The sequence below is a fragment of the Brassica oleracea genome, chromosome C4 (assembly GCF_000695525.1).
Source record: "Brassica oleracea var. oleracea cultivar TO1000 chromosome C4, BOL, whole genome shotgun sequence".
Lineage (NCBI taxonomy): Eukaryota > Viridiplantae > Streptophyta > Magnoliopsida > Brassicales > Brassicaceae > Brassica > Brassica oleracea.
This window is the reverse complement of record NC_027751.1, coordinates 7,155,579-7,174,883: the sequence shown is the minus strand read 5'-3', so window position 1 is coordinate 7,174,883 and position 19,305 is coordinate 7,155,579. Positions and strand designations below refer to the sequence as shown.

At 34.8% G+C, this 19,305-nt stretch overlaps 3 protein-coding genes, 1 long non-coding RNA gene and 1 pseudogene across 6 annotated transcripts; 3 read left to right on the top strand and 2 right to left on the bottom strand.

Moving 5' to 3' along the window:
- Window positions 1-2,809: 2,809 nt before the first annotated feature.
- On the bottom strand, window positions 2,810-4,253 carry LOC106337981 (putative pectinesterase 14). Its single transcript, XM_013777063.1, is given in 6 exon segments — window positions 2,810-2,951; window positions 3,024-3,150; window positions 3,153-3,261; window positions 3,349-3,555; window positions 3,654-3,825; window positions 3,916-4,253. Coding segments are annotated over 6 exon segments (1,095 nt in total).
- A 2,273-nt stretch (window positions 4,254-6,526) lies between these two features.
- On the bottom strand, window positions 6,527-8,140 carry LOC106337980 (annotated as a pseudogene).
- Window positions 8,141-10,155: 2,015 nt separating this feature from the next.
- On the top strand, window positions 10,156-12,959 carry LOC106339592 (probable pectinesterase 15). The gene is made up of 5 exons (XM_013778431.1): window positions 10,156-10,834; window positions 10,933-11,104; window positions 11,182-11,388; window positions 11,465-11,715; window positions 11,789-12,959. Exons 1-5 carry the CDS (start codon window positions 10,443-10,445, stop codon window positions 11,994-11,996), a joined length of 1,230 nt encoding a protein of 409 aa, XP_013633885.1. The 5' UTR covers window positions 10,156-10,442; the 3' UTR covers window positions 11,997-12,959.
- A 2,180-nt stretch (window positions 12,960-15,139) lies between these two features.
- LOC106340016 (pentatricopeptide repeat-containing protein At2g36730) lies at window positions 15,140-16,701 on the top strand. Its single transcript, XM_013778881.1, has one exon. It carries the CDS (start codon window positions 15,143-15,145, stop codon window positions 16,649-16,651), a length of 1,509 nt encoding a protein of 502 aa, XP_013634335.1. The 5' UTR covers window positions 15,140-15,142; the 3' UTR covers window positions 16,652-16,701.
- Window positions 16,702-17,508: 807 nt separating this feature from the next.
- Window positions 17,509-19,299, top strand: LOC106340450. Of its 3 annotated transcripts, none has more exons than XR_001269395.1 (7): window positions 17,509-17,716; window positions 17,877-18,041; window positions 18,163-18,232; window positions 18,305-18,409; window positions 18,559-18,636; window positions 18,849-18,953; window positions 19,020-19,299. It is a non-coding gene; the product is annotated as an uncharacterized LOC106340450 (long non-coding RNA). The 3 variants fall into 3 exon arrangements; XR_001269394.1 differs by having other exon boundaries at window positions 17,509-17,751; XR_001269393.1 differs by having other exon boundaries at window positions 17,509-18,041.
- The last annotated feature ends 6 nt before the right edge of the window (window positions 19,300-19,305 follow it).

Here is a 19,305-nt window from a genome sequence, read left to right as displayed (position 1 = left end):
TTCGACTTATTAACGACAAATTTTTTTGTCGGTAATCCGTCGAATATTTGACCATCCTAATATGTCATTAGAAATTTCGACGGATTTCCGACGAATATTTTTTCTCTGATGAAACGATACCGGCGACCATTTTCGTGGGAACATTTCGTGACGAAATTCTGATGAATATGGCCGTCAGAATTCATATGTTTTCAGTATAGAATACTTGTTTTGATTATTATAGGAAGAGGCAAAACATATACATATGTGCTTGTGTTAGAGCAAGTCGCTACCTAGGTTAACATGATAAGAGAAACAACCGTAACTATTGATACGGCTTATGATAAATAACACAATATAAATGTAATGAAGGAGAATCATTCAAGTATCGTTAACAGAAACACATGCGATGAACTGACTACACAATGTTAATGGTTTGCTTGAACATCATGGTATTGGTTTTGACTTACGAGAGCATCTCCAACCCAACTCTATAATAGCGATTTCTAAAATAGAAGAAAAACTAGATATAGTGTTTTTGCTCCAATGTGTTCCTCTATAATAGAGGAATGCTATATTTGCCTCTATTAATAGAGTAATGCTATTTTTTTCTCTTAAATATAGAGAAAAAAATAGCATTCATCTATTTATAGAGGTAAATATAGCATTTTTCTATTATAGAGGAACACATTGGAGCAAAAATATCATCTCTATTTTTTTCTCTATTTTAGAAATCTTTATTATAGAGATGAGATGGGTTGGAGATGGTATGAGCTCTTGGAGAGACTCGTATAATGTATTATATACCATCTTCTCTCTTCCTCATGCAACTTCTCGTCTCTTTCTCCCCCTTTTCATGCAGTTGTTTCTAACAAGCTAATTTATCATGTCCTCTTCTTTATTTCCTTGTATAAACTAATAATCGAATAATATATATATATATATATATATATATATATATATATATATACACTGGTGTCTCTAGCATGTTTCATTTGTTCATGCTTTGTTTTGGCACCTACCGGTGTCTTTTATTTTTTTGTTTTCTTATTCCTCCCAATCCTCTGTCTATGAGGTGTGTGTTGTTAGGGAGGTAAGTTGTTCTTTCTAAATTTTAGATTACGAATACAATCAGTGTTAAAAAAACTAATAATCGAATAGTATATATATATTTTAAAACGTTTTATTATTTATTCTCTCTATGCTCTTACTCCCTCATTATTTTTCTAGACATTAGTAGAAGATTAGTTAAGTCTGGAAAGATGTTAAATAGTTAATACGTGCTGCTCGTGTACGGAATCTTTGTTTTGCCGATGGAGATAGCTTCGAGCGTCAGGTAATAGTAAGTCTGAGTCTCTTTGTTTAACAAAGGGGTCGATATCACTCTGGGACCATTTAATTATACCAGAATGAATCGAATTGGTTCCTGAGTTGCTTGCGCTATGTGTGGTAGATGACTTGTGTGACAAGCAATAAGAGAACTTATTCAAAATCGACAAACCGAGCTGAGATATTAGAGATAACTGACCTCCACCAAGACCTATGACCCCTGAACTAGTCCAGTCGAAGTTACTACCATTGTTGTAGCCGCAACTGAACACAGTTCCGGGGAAAGAAACAGAGGAGCCTGAAGCAGAACCAATGAAGATTGGTCTGCTTACGAGTAACGGTGCTTACATACGTCTTCAGACACGTCGCATCCACGTCCGGTGGTAGATAAAGCGTTGCGGTTACGTGAGTTGCAAGGATCGTCCTTGTAAGTAGATGATTTCACATTGTCAAAGATTGGACCGTTCTCTTTGTAACATTGCTGACAAGATTTGCCTTGTTGGATACGTGAGCAGAAGGTGTATGTATGAAAGGAAACTTGGTTAGCTTTTAATTTTGGATTATAACTAAAAGTGAGATTAGTGAGGATGTGGGGGAATTAATACCATTGATGTAAATATTTTTTATTTTTGAGTATGTGTGTGTGATAATATGTTATGCATCATACTATAGCACAAGATAAGATCAAGTATGTTATACTAAATGAATTCAAAAATGGCGTTATGTTAATATAATGTTCAGGATCAAAGAGGAAACCCTCTGAACAAAGGAGAAGCTTCAAGTGGCACACATGGAACTATGGAGGCCCTCTTATATCAAAGAGAAACCACTACCTTTAGGATCTGTGCTTAAAAACTTAGGACTCTTCCTTGTACCATCATCAACTTTGTTGATGTTGTGAATGAGGGAATGCTGTAAGAAAGCAGGAGGAGACCAGGAGCCTCTCTGGAGTCCTGAATAGGTCACTGGAGACAGAGAAGAAGCTTGGTGTTGCAGGAGAATAAAGGTTGCTGAGTGCATCTTCTTGCAAGATTTCTCAAATCATGGACAGTATAAGGAACTCTAAACAGAGAAAAAAGCCTCAAGAACCGAAACAAGAATGTGATTATGCCTCAAGAACTGCATGGCCAATATCCTAAAAACAGAGGAAAAATGCCTGAAGAACAGAACCAAGATTTGCAAGTATGATGGAAAAGATGGCAGTTGATATGAAGTTTTAGTAACACTACCAGTTAGTATCTTTTATAAGACTATGAAAGTGGATTCGGAAATGGAACAATAATTCACTGAGAACTGTTCACAAGATTCATCATCCAAGATAGATATGTTATCATTTCATTCCAAATATTTACAAGATCAAGGTGCATTACCTTGTACGCTAGCTAGACTTCATATAATCCGTAAGACTATGATCATGACTTCCACAGCATTGTGTAATTAGATTCTTAGGAAAACTATATGCTAGATTAAAAGCTTTGGAGTAGTCTTGAGATGCTCTGCTCTAGAGCCATTGGTCGCCATCAATAAACTTGATGCTGGTGAAAGGGGCGGCTTCAACATCACTGAGTTTCTTCGCATAGGGAACCCTTTGACTGTGATTCGCTCCAGGTCCATAGCACCGGTGTTCTCCATAGTAAACTGCCCTGAAAATTTAAAACCCATTTAAGTTAGTGAAAGATATGTGTTACTTAGTTTCAATTGTGGACATGACTAACCTTTGGCTTGTAGGATTTCCCATGTCATTCCAACCATCAAGAGACACAACTCGGGACATGCATGTCCTGGAGAAGACAACTGTGGAATAAGGCCTCCATGCACGTCCCAACCAGACTTTGCTACTTTGACCACACAATTCACAAAAGAAAATCCTGTTTGGTTGTTGATTGCTTCCTTCCCATTTGCTGTAATACACCCCAATGTATTTTCCTTTGCAACAGAGTGAATTATGCAATCCTAGACATTTGGTTTTGTTTTCACATCATTAATCTTGATACACCAAAAAGATTATGTGTTAAAAGAGTATGAAAGACATTGGTTTACCTGGTAAAGAGACCTTGCATTGCCAAAGATGAAGTCTATGGATCCTTCAATGAAGCATTCTTTGAAAAAGTGTCTTCCTTGCTGGTCTAGAAGTGTGTCTTGGTTCCCATAGAAACCACAACCAAAGAAGGCAACTTTGTCTCCGCTAACCCTTAGAGAAAGACCTTGTTCATCCTTTGCACCAGGATTTGGTGCTGGAGCATTGTTCTTGACATAAATCAAGTGAAAACAACAAGTCAGATGTTATAACAACTGCATAACACAATCTCAAAGCAAAAACTTGACATGCAAGCAAAAGTTAATACCTTGAAGCTTATGTTGAATGCTTTGAAAGAATCTCCAAATATTCCAACAGAAAAGCTACTAAATGTCCCATTGGAAGAGGCTGCTGTGTTGTTCCACTCAATGGATGTGGTTAAGTAGCCCATTCCTTGCATCACAATGTTCATCTTGTTTGAAGGAACAAGGACTCTTTCCCTAACAAATTCATGAGTTTCATTAGTATCTTTTGTGTTAAAAAATTCAAAGATTATCATAAACAGAGCATGAATGAATATATCTACTTACATGTAGATTCCAAAGTCAATTAGGATGAGATTTTTGACTTGGCTTGATGGAGTAATGGCATCTATGGCATCTTGAACTTTGGTAAAATCTCCACAGCCTTTGGAGGATACCTTGAAGACAAGGTATCCATTTGTTGTGAAGTTTGAGAAGTGATCACAATTGGGAGGATTGTGATCATCTTGTCCATGGTAGAATGTTTGTTGAGATGGAGAGATCATTGACAAAAGGACAAAGAAGAAGATGAAGGTAGACATGATGAACAAGGAGAGAAATGCTTTGTCAAGTGTGAAGAGAGTTTTGATTTTTGAAGATGACAACGAGAAAGAGAAAGAATACATTATTCCATAAGACCTAATAGTATTGATGTCATTAATACTTAGCTTACACCTACAATAAACCTTAAATTTTTCTTTATTCTTCTTAGTAAGTATTTTTATTTTTGATAACTAGTGTAAGGAGAGTTTATACTTTTCAGATTATATTTTGCACCATATACGTTTTGCATAGGTATAGTTTTGATCATGATACATGTGCCACTCATCTTACTTTAGTTTCTACTTTTATTTTTGTTACAGTATGACTTATGTGTATATATATATATATATATATTTAAATGCTAAATTTTTTGATTCTTTTGGGTGCTTTGAGATAAATGAAAACTAAATATGGACATTTTATCCGGACTCGAAAATTCGAAACCGGAACCGACATAAAAATATCCGAATACAAGTACCTAAATAAGTTTCAAATTCCTCTACCCGAAAGAAAAGAACCGGAAAGAAACCAATCCAAATAGATCCGATCCAATAAGAACCGACCCGAGTAGACCTAACCCAATAAAAACTGATCTATACCGACTTAAAAGCATGAATCTCTAAAATTATAACTCCATGTGCTTTATTTTCTATCTTTTAGTCTATGATTTAGTTGTAATGAATTTTTCACAATCTTTATTATTATTTTGTAACATTCTCAAGTAATATGAAAAACTAAATGTCAAAATTTTGTGTCTTAAAATGTTTTGTTTCAAATATTAATAATTTATTTTTGGATATTTTAATTTTTTTAGATAAACATTATGGGTTTCAACTAATTTTGGATCAAAGAACCGAACCGGAACCAAAAGCGAATTATTCTCCTTTTTGGAGTATTTATAGGTATAAAATATTTAGAGGCGAACCGATCCGGTACCAAGAGAAACCGACTCAATACATAAATGAATATTTACAAATACTTAGATAGATACAAATCTCTAAAACCCAAGAATATGGACATGATAAAACCGATCCGAATCCGAACAAAATAACTCCCATAGTTAGCGAAAAATTTGAACTTCTGATTGCTAAAATATTATGGAAAACCTAAAATGATCCAAAGTGTACAAACCTTAAATAAGTTTAGAAGTTTACAAGAGTTCTATATTTGTTTGTGATGAAAAAAAAATGAATTATAAGGTTTTAGACACAGTCACACAAACCAAATCGTTTTAAAGGATTGCTTAAATATTGCTTACCCATATTTATAGTTTGTTTGTAAGTGAACCAATGTCACTAAATTATTTGGTATAAAGCTTGTATACTACTACGTCTGCAAATTACTTGGTGTATAGTAACAATGATATAAGACTAAAAATGCCAAGCACTAAAAAAACTGTCAGACAATAAAATTATTCGTTATATAGTAACACGTCTGTAAATGATGTGAAATATATAAATTGACCGCTACAGATTACTTAGTATGTGTAATGATAATAACTGAAACTTCCTTTCTTGCATGTGACCTACTAATTCCTTTAATCCTTCTTTGGCAGAGTATATGCATGCCAATTTCAATTTATCTTTTTAATATCATTGATCATATTCATATGATTAATCTTCTTTGTTTTTTTATATTTTAAAATATATATACATATATATTGTTTAATAACATGTGAAGTATCTATATTTTTATTATTCATGTAACAATACTTAATATTATTTTGTAGTTTATGCATTACATATGAGTTTACTATATTTGTATATATTCGATGTTAGTTTTTTTATGTTGACTCATATCCCAAATTTCCTTCATTTGATCACTAGAGTCTGGACCATCATATGAGTAATTATGGCTTACCAAAGAAAATTATTCCTTATATTTTTCATTTCTTCATTTGTCTTTTAACCATGATATTTTGTATCAATGGATGTTGACATCAAACTAACACAAGGAATATTTTCCTTTGGCAAATTTATATACTAAAATGAAGCTATTGTAACATATTGTACTTAAATATGAGCGAGTTGGAATTTAGTTTCATGTGGATAAGTATTGTTTTGAAATATCATATACATTTCTAAAAGAAAAAATTGGTAGGAAAGTCGTTAGTCGTGGATAAATATTAATATTATGAATTCCAAAAGATGGTTAATCTTTATGACTTCTTTTGAGTTTTGTAACGAGCCACACTGTTTTGTAACATAGCCATGAGACAAAATTCAAAGAAATTATATGTTCGCTCATGTGAATAATAAGTGTTTGATCAAAATTGTTCAGTTGTCCCTTTAGCTCCGCTGGTTTCCGTCTACCGAAGTTACCATATTCAAATGAAGTTGTATAGTTCGATCCCTCTTTAGATCATTTTGCTGTTTGTCCTATAAATACCTGCTAAACTAGGCCAATAAAGACTTTCAGCCTCAAGCCATGAATATTCTGAGACCCTATGGGCCGGATCAGTGTGATGAATGGCTAGGAAAAATAAATTCTTATTGTCACTTATCAAGTGCAACTTGAACAAATCTAATAACCCGTACATGGCTACATACTCAAAACGAGGATCATACCCCGAGAAGAATCTATGAACTGACCCTCCCAGCTCCAGACAACTCTCTCCAGCTATCTTCTTCATCTTATTCTCCTTCATCACTCTCCTAACCTCTGCTGCCTCATCCCACATCCTCGCTTCCGCAAACATATTCGTCACAATCACCAAGTTACCACTCCTCTTCGGCTCCAACTCAATCAACCTCTCCTTCACTTTCTCTCCAACCCCTTCCCCATCTTCACCCTGATGGACACTGCAAGCAAAGAGTAGCGTCCTCCACACAACAGCATCAGGCTCAAAAGGCATCTTCTTTATGAACTCACACGCCTTGTTTAACCGTCCTGCACGTTCCAGTACATCCATCATTGCCCCGTAGTGAATCATCATCGGCTTGATCTTGTGTCTTCTCTCCATCTCGCTGAAGTATCTGTACCCTTCCTCCACCAATCCTACGTGGCTGCAAGCGCATAAAACACCGAGAAACGTCACGTAGTTTGGTCTCACCGATGATTCCTTCTTCATCTTGGTAAAAAGCTCAAGAGCTTCCTCCGCAAATCCATTTTGTGCTAACCCTACAATCATCGCGCTCCAAGTCCAAACGTTTCTGTCGCACATTCTCTCGAAAACAAACCTAGCATACTCTAATCCACCAGACTTTCCATACATGTCGACAAGTTCAACTCCAACCCTCTTACCATCACCTGCGAATGCACCAACTTCCCCAAGCTCAAGTTACCGACGCAAGCAGAGAGCAGAACCACCATCGTCGTCTCATCAGGACAGAACCGCGCACAGATCATCTCGGCAAAACACTCAATCCCCAAACTGAACTTCCCGTTCTCTACAAAAGCAGTCATAATAGAGTTCCAAGAAACAACGTTTCTCTCAGGCATTTCATCGAACACCTTCCTCGCATCCGAAGTTTTCTTACAAGAACCATAGAAATGAACCAGATTGTTCCCGACGTACACATCGTAATCAAACCCATGTTTAAAAACGTCGACTTGGATCTGTCTCCCCGCCGTGAAGCCGAGAAAGGAAGCGCAAGCGTTGAGAAGAAACGGAAACGTGAGCTTGTTGGGTTTGATTCGTCGTCGTTTCATCTCGGAGTAGATCCGAATCGAATCTACAGGGGAATCACTTGAAGCGTATCCTCTGCTGAGCATGTTCCAAGTGGAAGGAGACGAATCGGAGGAGTGAAGGAGAAGGGTTCGAGCAAAGCTGAGGTCTTTGGTGTGAGATAGTGAAGAAACACGTACAAGTTCGCTGATGATAAAGCTGTCGGATTGGAGAGAAGAGAGATGAATTTGGGCGTGGATCTGTAAGAGGTGATTGATGGATGAACAGAGCTTGAGGAAGACAATGCATTGATGTTTCTTGGATTTGAAGCTTGAACTCATTAACTTTGGCGGTTGAATCTGAACTTAGAGCTATTTATAACGGTCTGATCTATCTAACCCTGGAGAGTGGAGGTTTGGATTAGGCATGAGAGTTCGGTTTATATGGTTAGGACGGTTCAGGTGATTTGATTTTTGGTTAGTTCGGTTTGTCCAAAATCTAGCTGAATTAGATTAAACTATAACTTGGTTCGATTTGGCAAATCAACCAGTTAGTTTTTTTTGGTCAAACAACCAGTTAGTTTTTTAATCATGTCTACTAAGCAAATCCATTTTTTTTTTGCTTTTTTTTTCTTTCTGGATAGATTCTAGTAAACTTTAGTTAAACATCCAAGATATTTAAGCTAAATTCAATTAATTCAGTTTTGAATTTGAGTTTTGGTTTGATATAAATCAGTATGATTTTTTTATATAAAAAATTAAAATCAAACTAGCTGATTACTAAACCAAAAACCAAATTTTATAAACATGCCGAACTGAACCAAATCTTAACTTGACTTGAACTGGAAACCAAAAATTTCGGTTCAGTTGGATAAGTTTAGTTAACTTCCTCAGACCTAGACTTTGGATTGACTGAATCTAAGTAACATTAAAAAAATCATTTGATGTTAGCATTACATGGATGTTTGCATAGAAGGTCAACAAAATATTGAAAATTACATAGAGGTGTCGTAGGTGCACTTGGGGGGATCAATTACTAGGAGAGTGTTGTTTCCAGTTCAAGATCTATTCATGAAAACTTCCTACATGATGTTCATCTCACTTCTGAGTCAAAAACATCTACAACCAATGATTTAATAATACACAGAGCAGCCGCTAAAGATGATCCAGCGGATGAATTAATAATAAACATCATGCAGATCGAATATTCAGAAAATGAGTGTATATCGGCGCACATGCCATTTCCTATAAGCTGTGATGATCATCTAATGGAAAATATATATATTTCTTGACTTGCAATTTCATTAGGATGATTTGGTACAAATTTGGTTTACACGGTGAAACCAATCAGCAATATATGAAAATTGAATTGAAACCAGTTTGGTTCGGTTTGGTTCGTAATCCTTAAACCTATCGGTTCTCAAATATTCATCTTGAATTCTCATTGGTTCAGCATCTTCAAACCGACCAGTTCGGATTAGTTTGTGAGTTGCTGTCTTTATGGGCTTATGATAAAGAAAACTGGGCTTATTAGTAATGTTTTTGGTCCATAAAATAAATATACAAAACTTTGTTGTTTCAGTTGCGGCTAAAAGTCCAAAATGATTTGCATCTAATCATTTTTCATATTGGGATTATGGGAGATTTTTTTTTGTTTTGTAAACTAAGGGATTATGGGAGATTACCCCTGTTTAATTATAACATTGTTATAACCTAATCGTTTATGATGCCAAATGTTACTTAAGACTAGTCAAACTAAAATTTAAATTATATTTTAAAATGTAGATGAGTGAACATATGGTTATGTATTTCTCATAAAACCATACCAGTGCCAAATATGGAGTAAAGAAGTTTAGCGGGGATTGTGATTTGCTTTGCTTTGATCAGATTTTGTATATTAAAAATATTATTTTATGAGTGTCTTATTTTATTAGGCGACGAGTCAAACTGTCAGTCTTGAAAATCAACGCAAATTAAAAATATAATAATTGATTTCGTAATGGTTTTGTTAAGCATCATTCGCCATCTTGGCGTACAATTTCACCGTACCTCCAACTCGCTCGCTTGTCGGTTTGAAAATTCTTTCTTTATAGTCCCAACAACTATTTCATCGGAATCATTTAATAATTGTTGAACATCCTTTCTAGATACAAGGCTTGTAAAATTATACTAGTTTGTTTCATTATATAATATATTCTTTTAGATATATTGAGTGGTACTTCTTTTTGTTTTAAAATACTATGTTTCATAAAAAAAAAATCTTTTAGATAGATTGAGTGCTACTTATTTTTCTTTTAAAAATGCTACTTGCAAACAAGGAAAATCTAATTTTAAAAGTTAAAATACTTCCTCTACGTAAAAACATCGGTAAGAATTCATATTTTTAGATTGTTTTCATGTTGAAGATGTATTTTATGAAATTATCTTCTAGAATTTTATTTGAACTACATGAAGTTGGAGATTTCTCTTCGAAGTATCCTCTTAATTAGTATGAAAATATGAAAATGTTAATTCAGAAACGTCACTGGAAGTTTGATGCAATAATAAATGTTTATATAGAAGCCCATATCCTTCACTTTACTCTCACGCCACTCTAACTCACACATGTATAAATAGCAGCCAACATTTACCTAGCTTTTTAAACTTAGTCCCCATTGATCTTAACCATGGCCATCAAACCGGTTGTAACCACCGTGATAGCTCTTTTCTCCACCATTCTTGCTCTCTATATAATCTCATTGCCGTCCTCTCTCTCTTCTATTGCTACAGCTATCATAACCAGTTCTCAACTCGGACCATTATCAATATATTCAACATTCTTTGGACATAGACACCATCATCATCACCATCACCACCATCATCATCACAACGATCATGTTCCAGTGAAGTGTTGTGAGAAATGGACGTCAAGGCTTACACACCTGTACGGGCCTTCACTTGTGTTGACTGTTGATTTGAATGGTTGTGGTAACTTCAGCAACGTTCAAAGTGCCATTGATTCTGTACCGGATTTAAGCCCTACCAAAACTCTCATTATCGTTAATTCGGGTGTTTATAGGTCGTCTCTTTAACTTCAAGCTTTTCAATAACTCTATATACTTTTCTTGTGTAATATCAAATCATTTTAGCAATGTTTGGTTAAATGTTAGTAAGCAGGGAAAAAGTTACAGTTAATGAGAACAAGACAAACATTGTAATGCAAGGAAGAGGATATCAAAACACATCCATTGAATGGAATGACACAGCAAAATCTGGAGGAGGCACTGCTTATAGCTTCTCGTTTGCTGTGTTGGCAGCTAACTTCACAGCTTACAATATTAGCTTCAAGGTAAGAATATCAAAATCTCAACATATGAATAAGATGATTTGAGTTCTCAAATGTGTATTGTTTTGAGTGGTTTGAAGAACAATGCACCGGAACCAGATCCGGGTGAAGATGACGAACAAGCAGTAGCTTTAAAGATAGAAGGAGACCAGTGCGCTTTTTATGGATGTGGATTCTACGGTGCTCAAGATACTCTTCTAGATGATAGAGGAAGACATTTCTTCAAAAATTGTTTCATTCAAGGGTCCATAGATTTCATATTTGGCAATGGAAGATCACTCTATCAGGTTAAAACTATACAGTATACAATATATACATGAGAAATCCAAAACATGACCATAACCAATATAAATTCGCTAGTAGGATTGTACTATTAACTCAATAGCCAAGGAGAGTACATCAGGAGTCAGTGGATCTATCACGGCACATGGAAGACAATCAAAAGATGAACAAACAGGATTTTCTTTTGTTAATTGTAAGATAGATGGAACCGGGAAAGTATGGCTTGGACGAGCTTGGGGAGCCTATGCTACCATAGTGTTCTCAAACACATACATGTCTGGAATCATCACTCCAGAAGGTTGGCATGATTGGGGTGAACCTACCAGAAAAAAGTAAGTCGACCAAATAAATTCAAATCATATAAAGATCTTACATACATTATCCTAAATGCATTTTATTTTCCAGGACGGTGACTTTTGGAGAGCATAAATGCTATGGAGAAGGAGCAAATTACAAAAGAAGAGTTTCATATGGGAAACAACTAACCGATTCTGAAGCATCTTCATTCACAGACATTTCTTACATAGATGGAGACCAATGGCTAAGTCAAACTAACATACTCTCTGAGCTTACATCTGAAGATAACAAAGAAGAACTTATCGGATTTTACTAACCGATATGAGGATCATGATGCAAAGATACGCACACAAAACACTGAGATACAGATTATTTCTATAAGAAGTCACATTCATATCTAGTTTTCAAACAAGACCATATAATAGAGTTGCATGTGTTTAATTATTTTCCTCCTCCCATATCTAAATGGATCCTGGTTTTAAAAGAGTAGCCAATCTATGAAAGAATTTTACCAATCAACATAAATGAAAGAAATTACTTCTTTTGTCACAAATCATATTTGTCATTGCTTAATTAACACCATATTTGTATAATTTAAAATTTAATACTCTTCTTGTTCTATTCATTTACTTGGTATAGCTATTATTAGTATATAATCAGTTTTGGTTTTAAGTCTTAAACTTATGCTATCACCTTTTGTTTACATATTTTTTTTCTCATATTTTGCTGATTTTCCTCATTTTTTCCCCTAAATATTCGTTATTTTATTCAACTCGTTTCCTTTTCATTTCTATTATACTAAGTTACTAACATGCGGATAAAATATTAAACACTTACAATAAAACAACAAAATACAAATGATAACTGAATGATGTTAGCAACCAATTTAATGTTTTTCTTATTAATAAAATTAATTGATTGATTAAATTTGCTAATGCTTTTCTAAAAGTTACACCAATCAAGCCCAAAGATGAGGAGGGGCATTCGATTGCATATATAGAGAGAGAGAGAGCAGTGACAAGAAGACCAACAAGAATGGTTACAACTTTGATGGACATGATTAACAACACTGTTTTCTCAGTCAATTCAAAGAGAGAAGAATGATAAAAAGTTCATGAAGATTGGGGTAAGAAGTTTGTAAATCTGTAAATGGTATTTATTTACAGAAGACGAAGAAGTTTGTTAGGGTAATTAAATATTGTTTAATGCATCTAACAACCGATGGAATTCCTGTATATACATGTGTATTTTGAAGCATTTCAGAGTTCTTCTAATACATTCAATGGGAGGTTTTCCAAATGCTTTTGCAGACTGCAGCTAAACTCTATAAGGTTTCTACTTCAACATTTGTTATTAGCTTATTACATTTAACTAAATGTCGTTATTAATTATGTTTGGTGGAATACCTTGGTATAAGAAGACAAGCTACTCCTGCGAAAATTATTAACTCGTATTAACTCACCTGAAATGTGATTGTGGCAACTTGATAATCTCACAGCTCTGATGTTTGTATGTTACCGGTTTTTAGAAAACTAATACAATTTCACGACTCAGAATTTAAATTAACAATCTTGGTATAGCAATACAAATTAGGCCAGCAAAAATTAACCAAGCTTGCTTAATCGAATCAAAAATTTCTATTTTAGGTTAAGGGCTTGGTTCAAGCAATGATTTTTTGGTTTGGTTTGATGATCGGTTAGTTCGATATTACCTTATAAAAGAAAATTATAACTAAATCCTACCGGTTTGTACTAAACTGAAACCACACTCAAATTTTGAACCAAATTAATTGAATTTAAACTATTACGTAAAGTTTTAACCAAATTAACTAAGATCAAACCGGAATCAGAGTTTGGTAGAATTTAGAGAGAGAAGAAAACAAATTAGACTGCTTAACAAACCAAACCGAACCAATTTGATCAATTTCATTAGATTTTGTGCGAACCGAAATAACCAAAAATCAAATCACTCGAACCGACCTTACCGTCTAAACCGAACTCGCAGCTAAGCCCAAGCTCTGCAGGGTTAAATAAAGCAAATCAATACTAATGGGAAATAATTTTAATAAATCTATTTATAAAGGTTGTTTGAACCCTTTCATTAAATAATAATATTTTGGTCTTATTTGATTTGGACAAACAATATGTTACCTTAAATTTCTCTAACAATTATTTAGTCAAAAATTTTATTTATTGGATCCATATATTTTTGTAAACGAAAAGATTATACCATATATATACTTCCACATAAATTTGTTCACGAAAATATAATATCACGTACACTTTATTATACTCTTCTTTAAATATGTCTCTTTAACTTTATAATTAAGATAAGTTTAAAAATTATATATTATGTTAATTTTATTTTATTGATAAATAAGAATTTAGTATTTAAGATAAGTTTAAAATTATCAAAACCCAACAAATTTTGTTTTACTGCTCTTCAAAAAACCTACAAATATATACTATTAAATTAGACAAAAACATCTCAAATAAATCTTAAGTTTCTCCAACTAAACAAATGTAACTTTTATAAAATGCATAAAAATATAATGAAATGTTAGACTTGGGAATTCTGGTCTTCGGGTCTAATATAAATCGGGTTCTTTCAGGTCCAAGTTCTTTGGGTCTTGGGCATATCCAACTAGGTATTTGAATTTTTTTTTTTTTGTTCAGATCGGTTCTTTTTATTTTAAGGTCAGTTTCAGTCAATAATTCAAGTATCTGTAAAATTTACTATGTAATTTGGCTTCATAATGAGTCTAGCTCGGTTCGAGTATTTAGGAGAAAAATATCTAAAGAATCCGAAAAGCCAAAAAATCAAAACACGAAAAATACCCAAAAAAAAATACCATAATAACTAAATATCTAAAAGACCAAAATCTTACTCGAGAACCAAAAATATCCAATATATATTTTCAAATTTTGAAATTTTACCCAAAAGCTGAAACTATAACAGAAAATGCGAATCCAAATTTTACAATAATATTTTTATACTGAGAACATATATGAATTACTCAACTATACATAGTATGAACAAAACATTTTGGGTACTTTGGATACCCGGAGTCCAACAGAGACCCGCAAGTCCAAAAAAATCTAATAGGTACATTTTTCGCATCCCGAACCTCAACTTGTATTTCGTATGAGTGTGGTTCGTTTATCAAATTTGGGTAAAATGTTCATACTTAAGAAAGAGTTACATAAGAGTGTATATAAAAAATCTCGAATAAACGTATACATAAATTATATAATTTTAAACAAATTTTGTATTCGATATAATACGACTTTATAACATAATAATACACAATATACTCAAAATACTATCTCATATCCAACTTCGTATATAACCCAACTTCGTATATACTCAAAATACTATCTCGTATCCGACTTTCGAAAGCGCGGGTCAAAATTAGATAGATTATAAATAGCTCTTTAGTTCAGATTCCAACCGCCAAAAGTTATGAGTTCAAGCTTCAAATCCAAGAAACATCAATGCCTTGTCTTCCTCAAGCTCTGTTCCTCCATCAAACATCTCTTACAGATCCACGCCCAAGTCCATCTCTCTGCTCTCCAATCCGACAGCTTTATCATCAGCGAATTTGTACGTGTTTCTTCACTATCTCACACCAAAGATCTCAGCTTTGCTCGAACCCTTCTCCTTCACTCCTCCGATTCGTCTCCTTCCACTTGGAACATGCTCAGCAGAGGATACGCTTCAAGTGATTCCCCTGTAGATTCGATTCGGATCTACTCCGAGATGAAACGACGACGAATCAAACCCAACAAGCTCACGTTTCCGTTTCTTCTCAACGCTTGCGCTTCCTTTCTGGGGCTCACGGCGGGGAGACAGATCCAAGTCGATGTTTTGAAACATGGGTTTGCTTCCGATGTGTATGTCGGGAACAATCTGATTCATTTGTATGGTTCTTGTAAGAAAACTTCTGATGCGAGGAAGGTGTTCGACGAAATGCCTGACAGAAATGTTGTTTCTTGGAACTCTATTATGACTGCTTTTGTTGAGAACGGTAAGTTTAATTTGGCGAATGAGTGTTTTTTGGAGATGATCGGTGCACGGTTCTGTCCTGATGAGACGACAATGGTGGTTTTGCTCTCTGCTTGTGTCGGTAACTTGAGCTTGGGGAAGTTGGTGCATTCGCAGGTTATGGTGAGAGAGTTGGAGTTGAACTGTAGACTTGGTACTGCACTTGTCGACATGTATGGAAAGTCTGGTGGGTTAGAGTATGCTAGGTTAGTTTTCGAGAGAATGTGTGACAGAAACGTTTGGACTTGGAGCGCGATGATCGTAGGGTTAGCACAAAATGGATTTGCGGAGGAAGCTCTTGAGCTTTTTACCAAGATGAAGAAGGAATCATCGGTGAGACCAAACTACGTGACGTTTCTAGGTGTTCTATGCGCTTGTAGCCACGTAGGATTGGTGGAGGAAGGGTACAGATACTTCAGCGAGATGGAGAGAACACACAAGATCAAACCGATGATGATTCACTACGGGGCTATGGTAGATATCTTGGGACGTGCAGGTAGATTAAACGAGGCGTATGGCTTCATAAAGAAGATGCCTTTTGAGCCTGACGCGGTTGTTTGGAGGACGCTGCTCTCTGCTTGCAGTGTCCATCACGATGAAGATGGTGAAGGGATTGGAGAGAAAGTGAAAGAGAGGTTGATTGAGTTGGAGCCAAAGAGGAGTGGCAATTTGGTGATTGTGGCGAATAGGTTTGCGGAAGCGAGGATGTGGGATGAGGCAGCAGAGGTTAGGAGAGTGATGAAGGAGAATAAGATGAAGAAGATAGCTGGAGAGAGTTGTCTGGAGCTGGGAGGGTCAGTTCATAGATTCTTCTCAGGATATGATCCTCGTTCTGAGTATGTATCCATGTATGGGTTATTAGATTTGTTCAAGTTGCATTTGATAAGTGACAATTATATGGTCAGGGATTCAAATTCATTTTCTTGACTTGTAGAGACAAGATTTGTTCAAAATTTAACATTTTGTAAGGGTAATGAATGGCTAGGAAAGTTTTTTTCTTATAATCTAGAAGTTTTATGAAGTAGCAACCGTCACGTAAAACTTTGATGTTTTTACAAAAAATAATATTTATCTAATCATAAATTACAAAATATATAATCAATCACAATGTACTACTTTTCTTTCAGACACTTTATAAATGCAATCACAATGTAATTGAAATCTATAGGAAGTGTAAAATTAAAATTGGAAATATGAAGGGATGTGTGATTGGAGCTACAATAAAAAAACGTAGACAATGGAAATATGGTATATCCAACAGAACATTCTCAATTCATGTCTTATATAGTTTCACAATATATTTTATTTTTAAACAAAATCAGTTGCAAAAAGTCAAATCAAAAGCATTGTTATTGATTTCTGCTTCTAGTGTTGCATTAGTTTTATGACTTATGAGATACATACTCTTAATTATTGTTTTGGACGAGTTTCAAATTATGTAATTTAATACTTTTAGAGTAGTTTTTTCCAACAATGAACTCCAAATTTTTACTAAGTAATAATCCATTAGTTTTATCACTTAGGCTAACTAGTCGCTGGTAGTTTCATTTGACTCAAAAGGATCAAATTAACTAAATTCAGGATTCATAATGAAAATAATTTCTGAAATGTTATAACAATCTATAATAATAAAGTTAGATTATGCTCTCTCTCTTCAGCATTCCACATCATCAATTGTATAGGGGGCATTCTGTTACACTTGTCTTTATCTATTTTACTTTGTTTTGATGTTTAAACGATGAATATTTTTGATGAGCTACTATTCTTTAGGCTCAATTGTTGTTAGGTTTGGTTAATCTTCTTCACCGCAACTGTCGCGTTTAAGCACTTGATTATTCTCATTCCTCACATTCTCAAGCAATCGGACTCTTCCTCTCCCAAAAACCAACATAAGCTCCAACTATAAGAAAAGTCTCTGCTAATTACCAAAACCGAGAATGGCTAATTCCTTCATCTTTCTTGCGGATTTGAAAACAGGGACCAGTCTCCAAGGTCTCTGTTCACCCTCTCGATCACTCTCAACTTTAGTAATCATCTCCTTGCTATTTTCGATTTCAAAATTTTTGGGGTTTGGTCTCTGTTTGTTTCGTGGGATAGATCAAAGGATTTATCTTTTGGTTTTAACACATTCTGATTATAATTTTATGTGCAGGAAGATGACAGGCTTTAGAGTATGTGATCAGTGATGCTACTGATCCAAACCTGTTCGTCTTTCGTAAGCAAAAGATATATTGTTCTGACAAGGCTAACATATAATATCTTGGACGGTACTATAAATCAAGCTCCACAGCTCTGTAATGTCTTTGCAGCTCGAGTTGTATGTTTCTTTACCCTTTCTATTTATTTTCATGTGTTGCTTAGGGGAAGAGACTAAGTGAAAGTTGTCTGATTTTTGGTTGCGTCTAAAGCGTTTTTGTTTTCTTGTCTTTCTCCTTTAGGGTCTGGCTGTTTTTAATATTTTGAAGGCTTTCTCTGCTGCTGCATCGAAGTTGGAGACCATTAGGCAGGGTAAAATTTTGTTTTCTTCAATAAGTTGGTTCTGTCTCAGTTTCATGTGATGTAAATCTTTTCTGCTACTAGGAGTCAGTTTCAAAGTTTGTTGCGAGCGACTAGATATGTCCACAAGACTGGACTGAGAGGTATATGTGCTTTGTATGAACTGCTTTGTATGTACATGTGATCAAGGTTAGTCTTTCTTCTTTTATTTTTAGAAACACAGTCTTTCTTCTTCTCTAAGAAAGCATACTAGGTTGAATTTATCAAGTACTTGTGTATCTGTTGTTCTTTGTTGTGATTAACTTCATCAATCTTATGATATGATCTATGGTTTTCAGTTGATGCTAAAAACAAGAACGCTCCTTCTGAGACAAAGCCCCTGATAGTACACAAGCTTTCACACCACTTCTCTTTGGGTAAGTATCTCTAATAAAAATTATTTATTTTTCCTTAGATGGGGTTTGTGGGTTTGCTCTGTGACGAGGAATTGAATTTGAGGTTTTTAAAGAGGATGTCTTTGTAGAAAACAGAAAGCAACACCTTATGCATGTGCATATCTGTTAACCTCCATCACCTTGGGGTTATTCATATGCTATTTCTGAAGATATTTTACATTTCACTGATGCAGCCTCTTTTTTTGTGCTGTTGATAATACTGTGAGCATGCGGTTTATGAAAACTGGGAAACACGTACGAATCTGAGTGGACTACTCAACTGCTACCTGGTTAAACACGTAAGTTTATTTCCATGTAATGTCTGATAAAACATCAAACCAGTTGTGGCTGTTACCTGAACGAAGGGAGCTAGGATATAGAGCATACTTGGTTTGGTTATCTGAATATGAATGGCGGTGGGCTTCACACTTCAACCACTTCAGTTAAAACTCCAGTTTTTAAAAATTGTATTTGGTCAACCTATGCGCATGGAGAGAAGTAATCAATTCATTGTCCAAGATTATATTCAAAGGTCATGTCCACTTTGACTCAAGTTTGAGCAAGCTCCGAGAGTTACGATGGAGAGTCCAAGGGATATCAACGTTGATAACCGCAACATTTTTTTTTTCATTCTGATATTGACGGTTCTTT

What these genes read in the sequence shown, in the direction of transcription:
- LOC106339592 (XM_013778431.1), top strand. Translation starts at nt 10,443, where the DNA reads ATGGCCATCAAACCGGTTGTAACCACCGTGATAGCTCTTTTCTCCACC. An exon ending in GTTAATTCGGGTGTTTATAG is followed by an intron (nt 10,835 to 10,932) that starts GTCGTCTCTTTA and finishes GTTAGTAAGCAG; the next exon opens with GGAAAAAGTTACAGTTAATG. An exon ending in GGTGAACCTACCAGAAAAAA is followed by an intron (nt 11,716 to 11,788) that starts GTAAGTCGACCA and finishes TTTATTTTCCAG; the next exon opens with GACGGTGACTTTTGGAGAGC.
- LOC106340016 (XM_013778881.1), top strand. Translation starts at nt 15,143, where the DNA reads ATGAGTTCAAGCTTCAAATCCAAGAAACATCAATGCCTTGTCTTCCTC.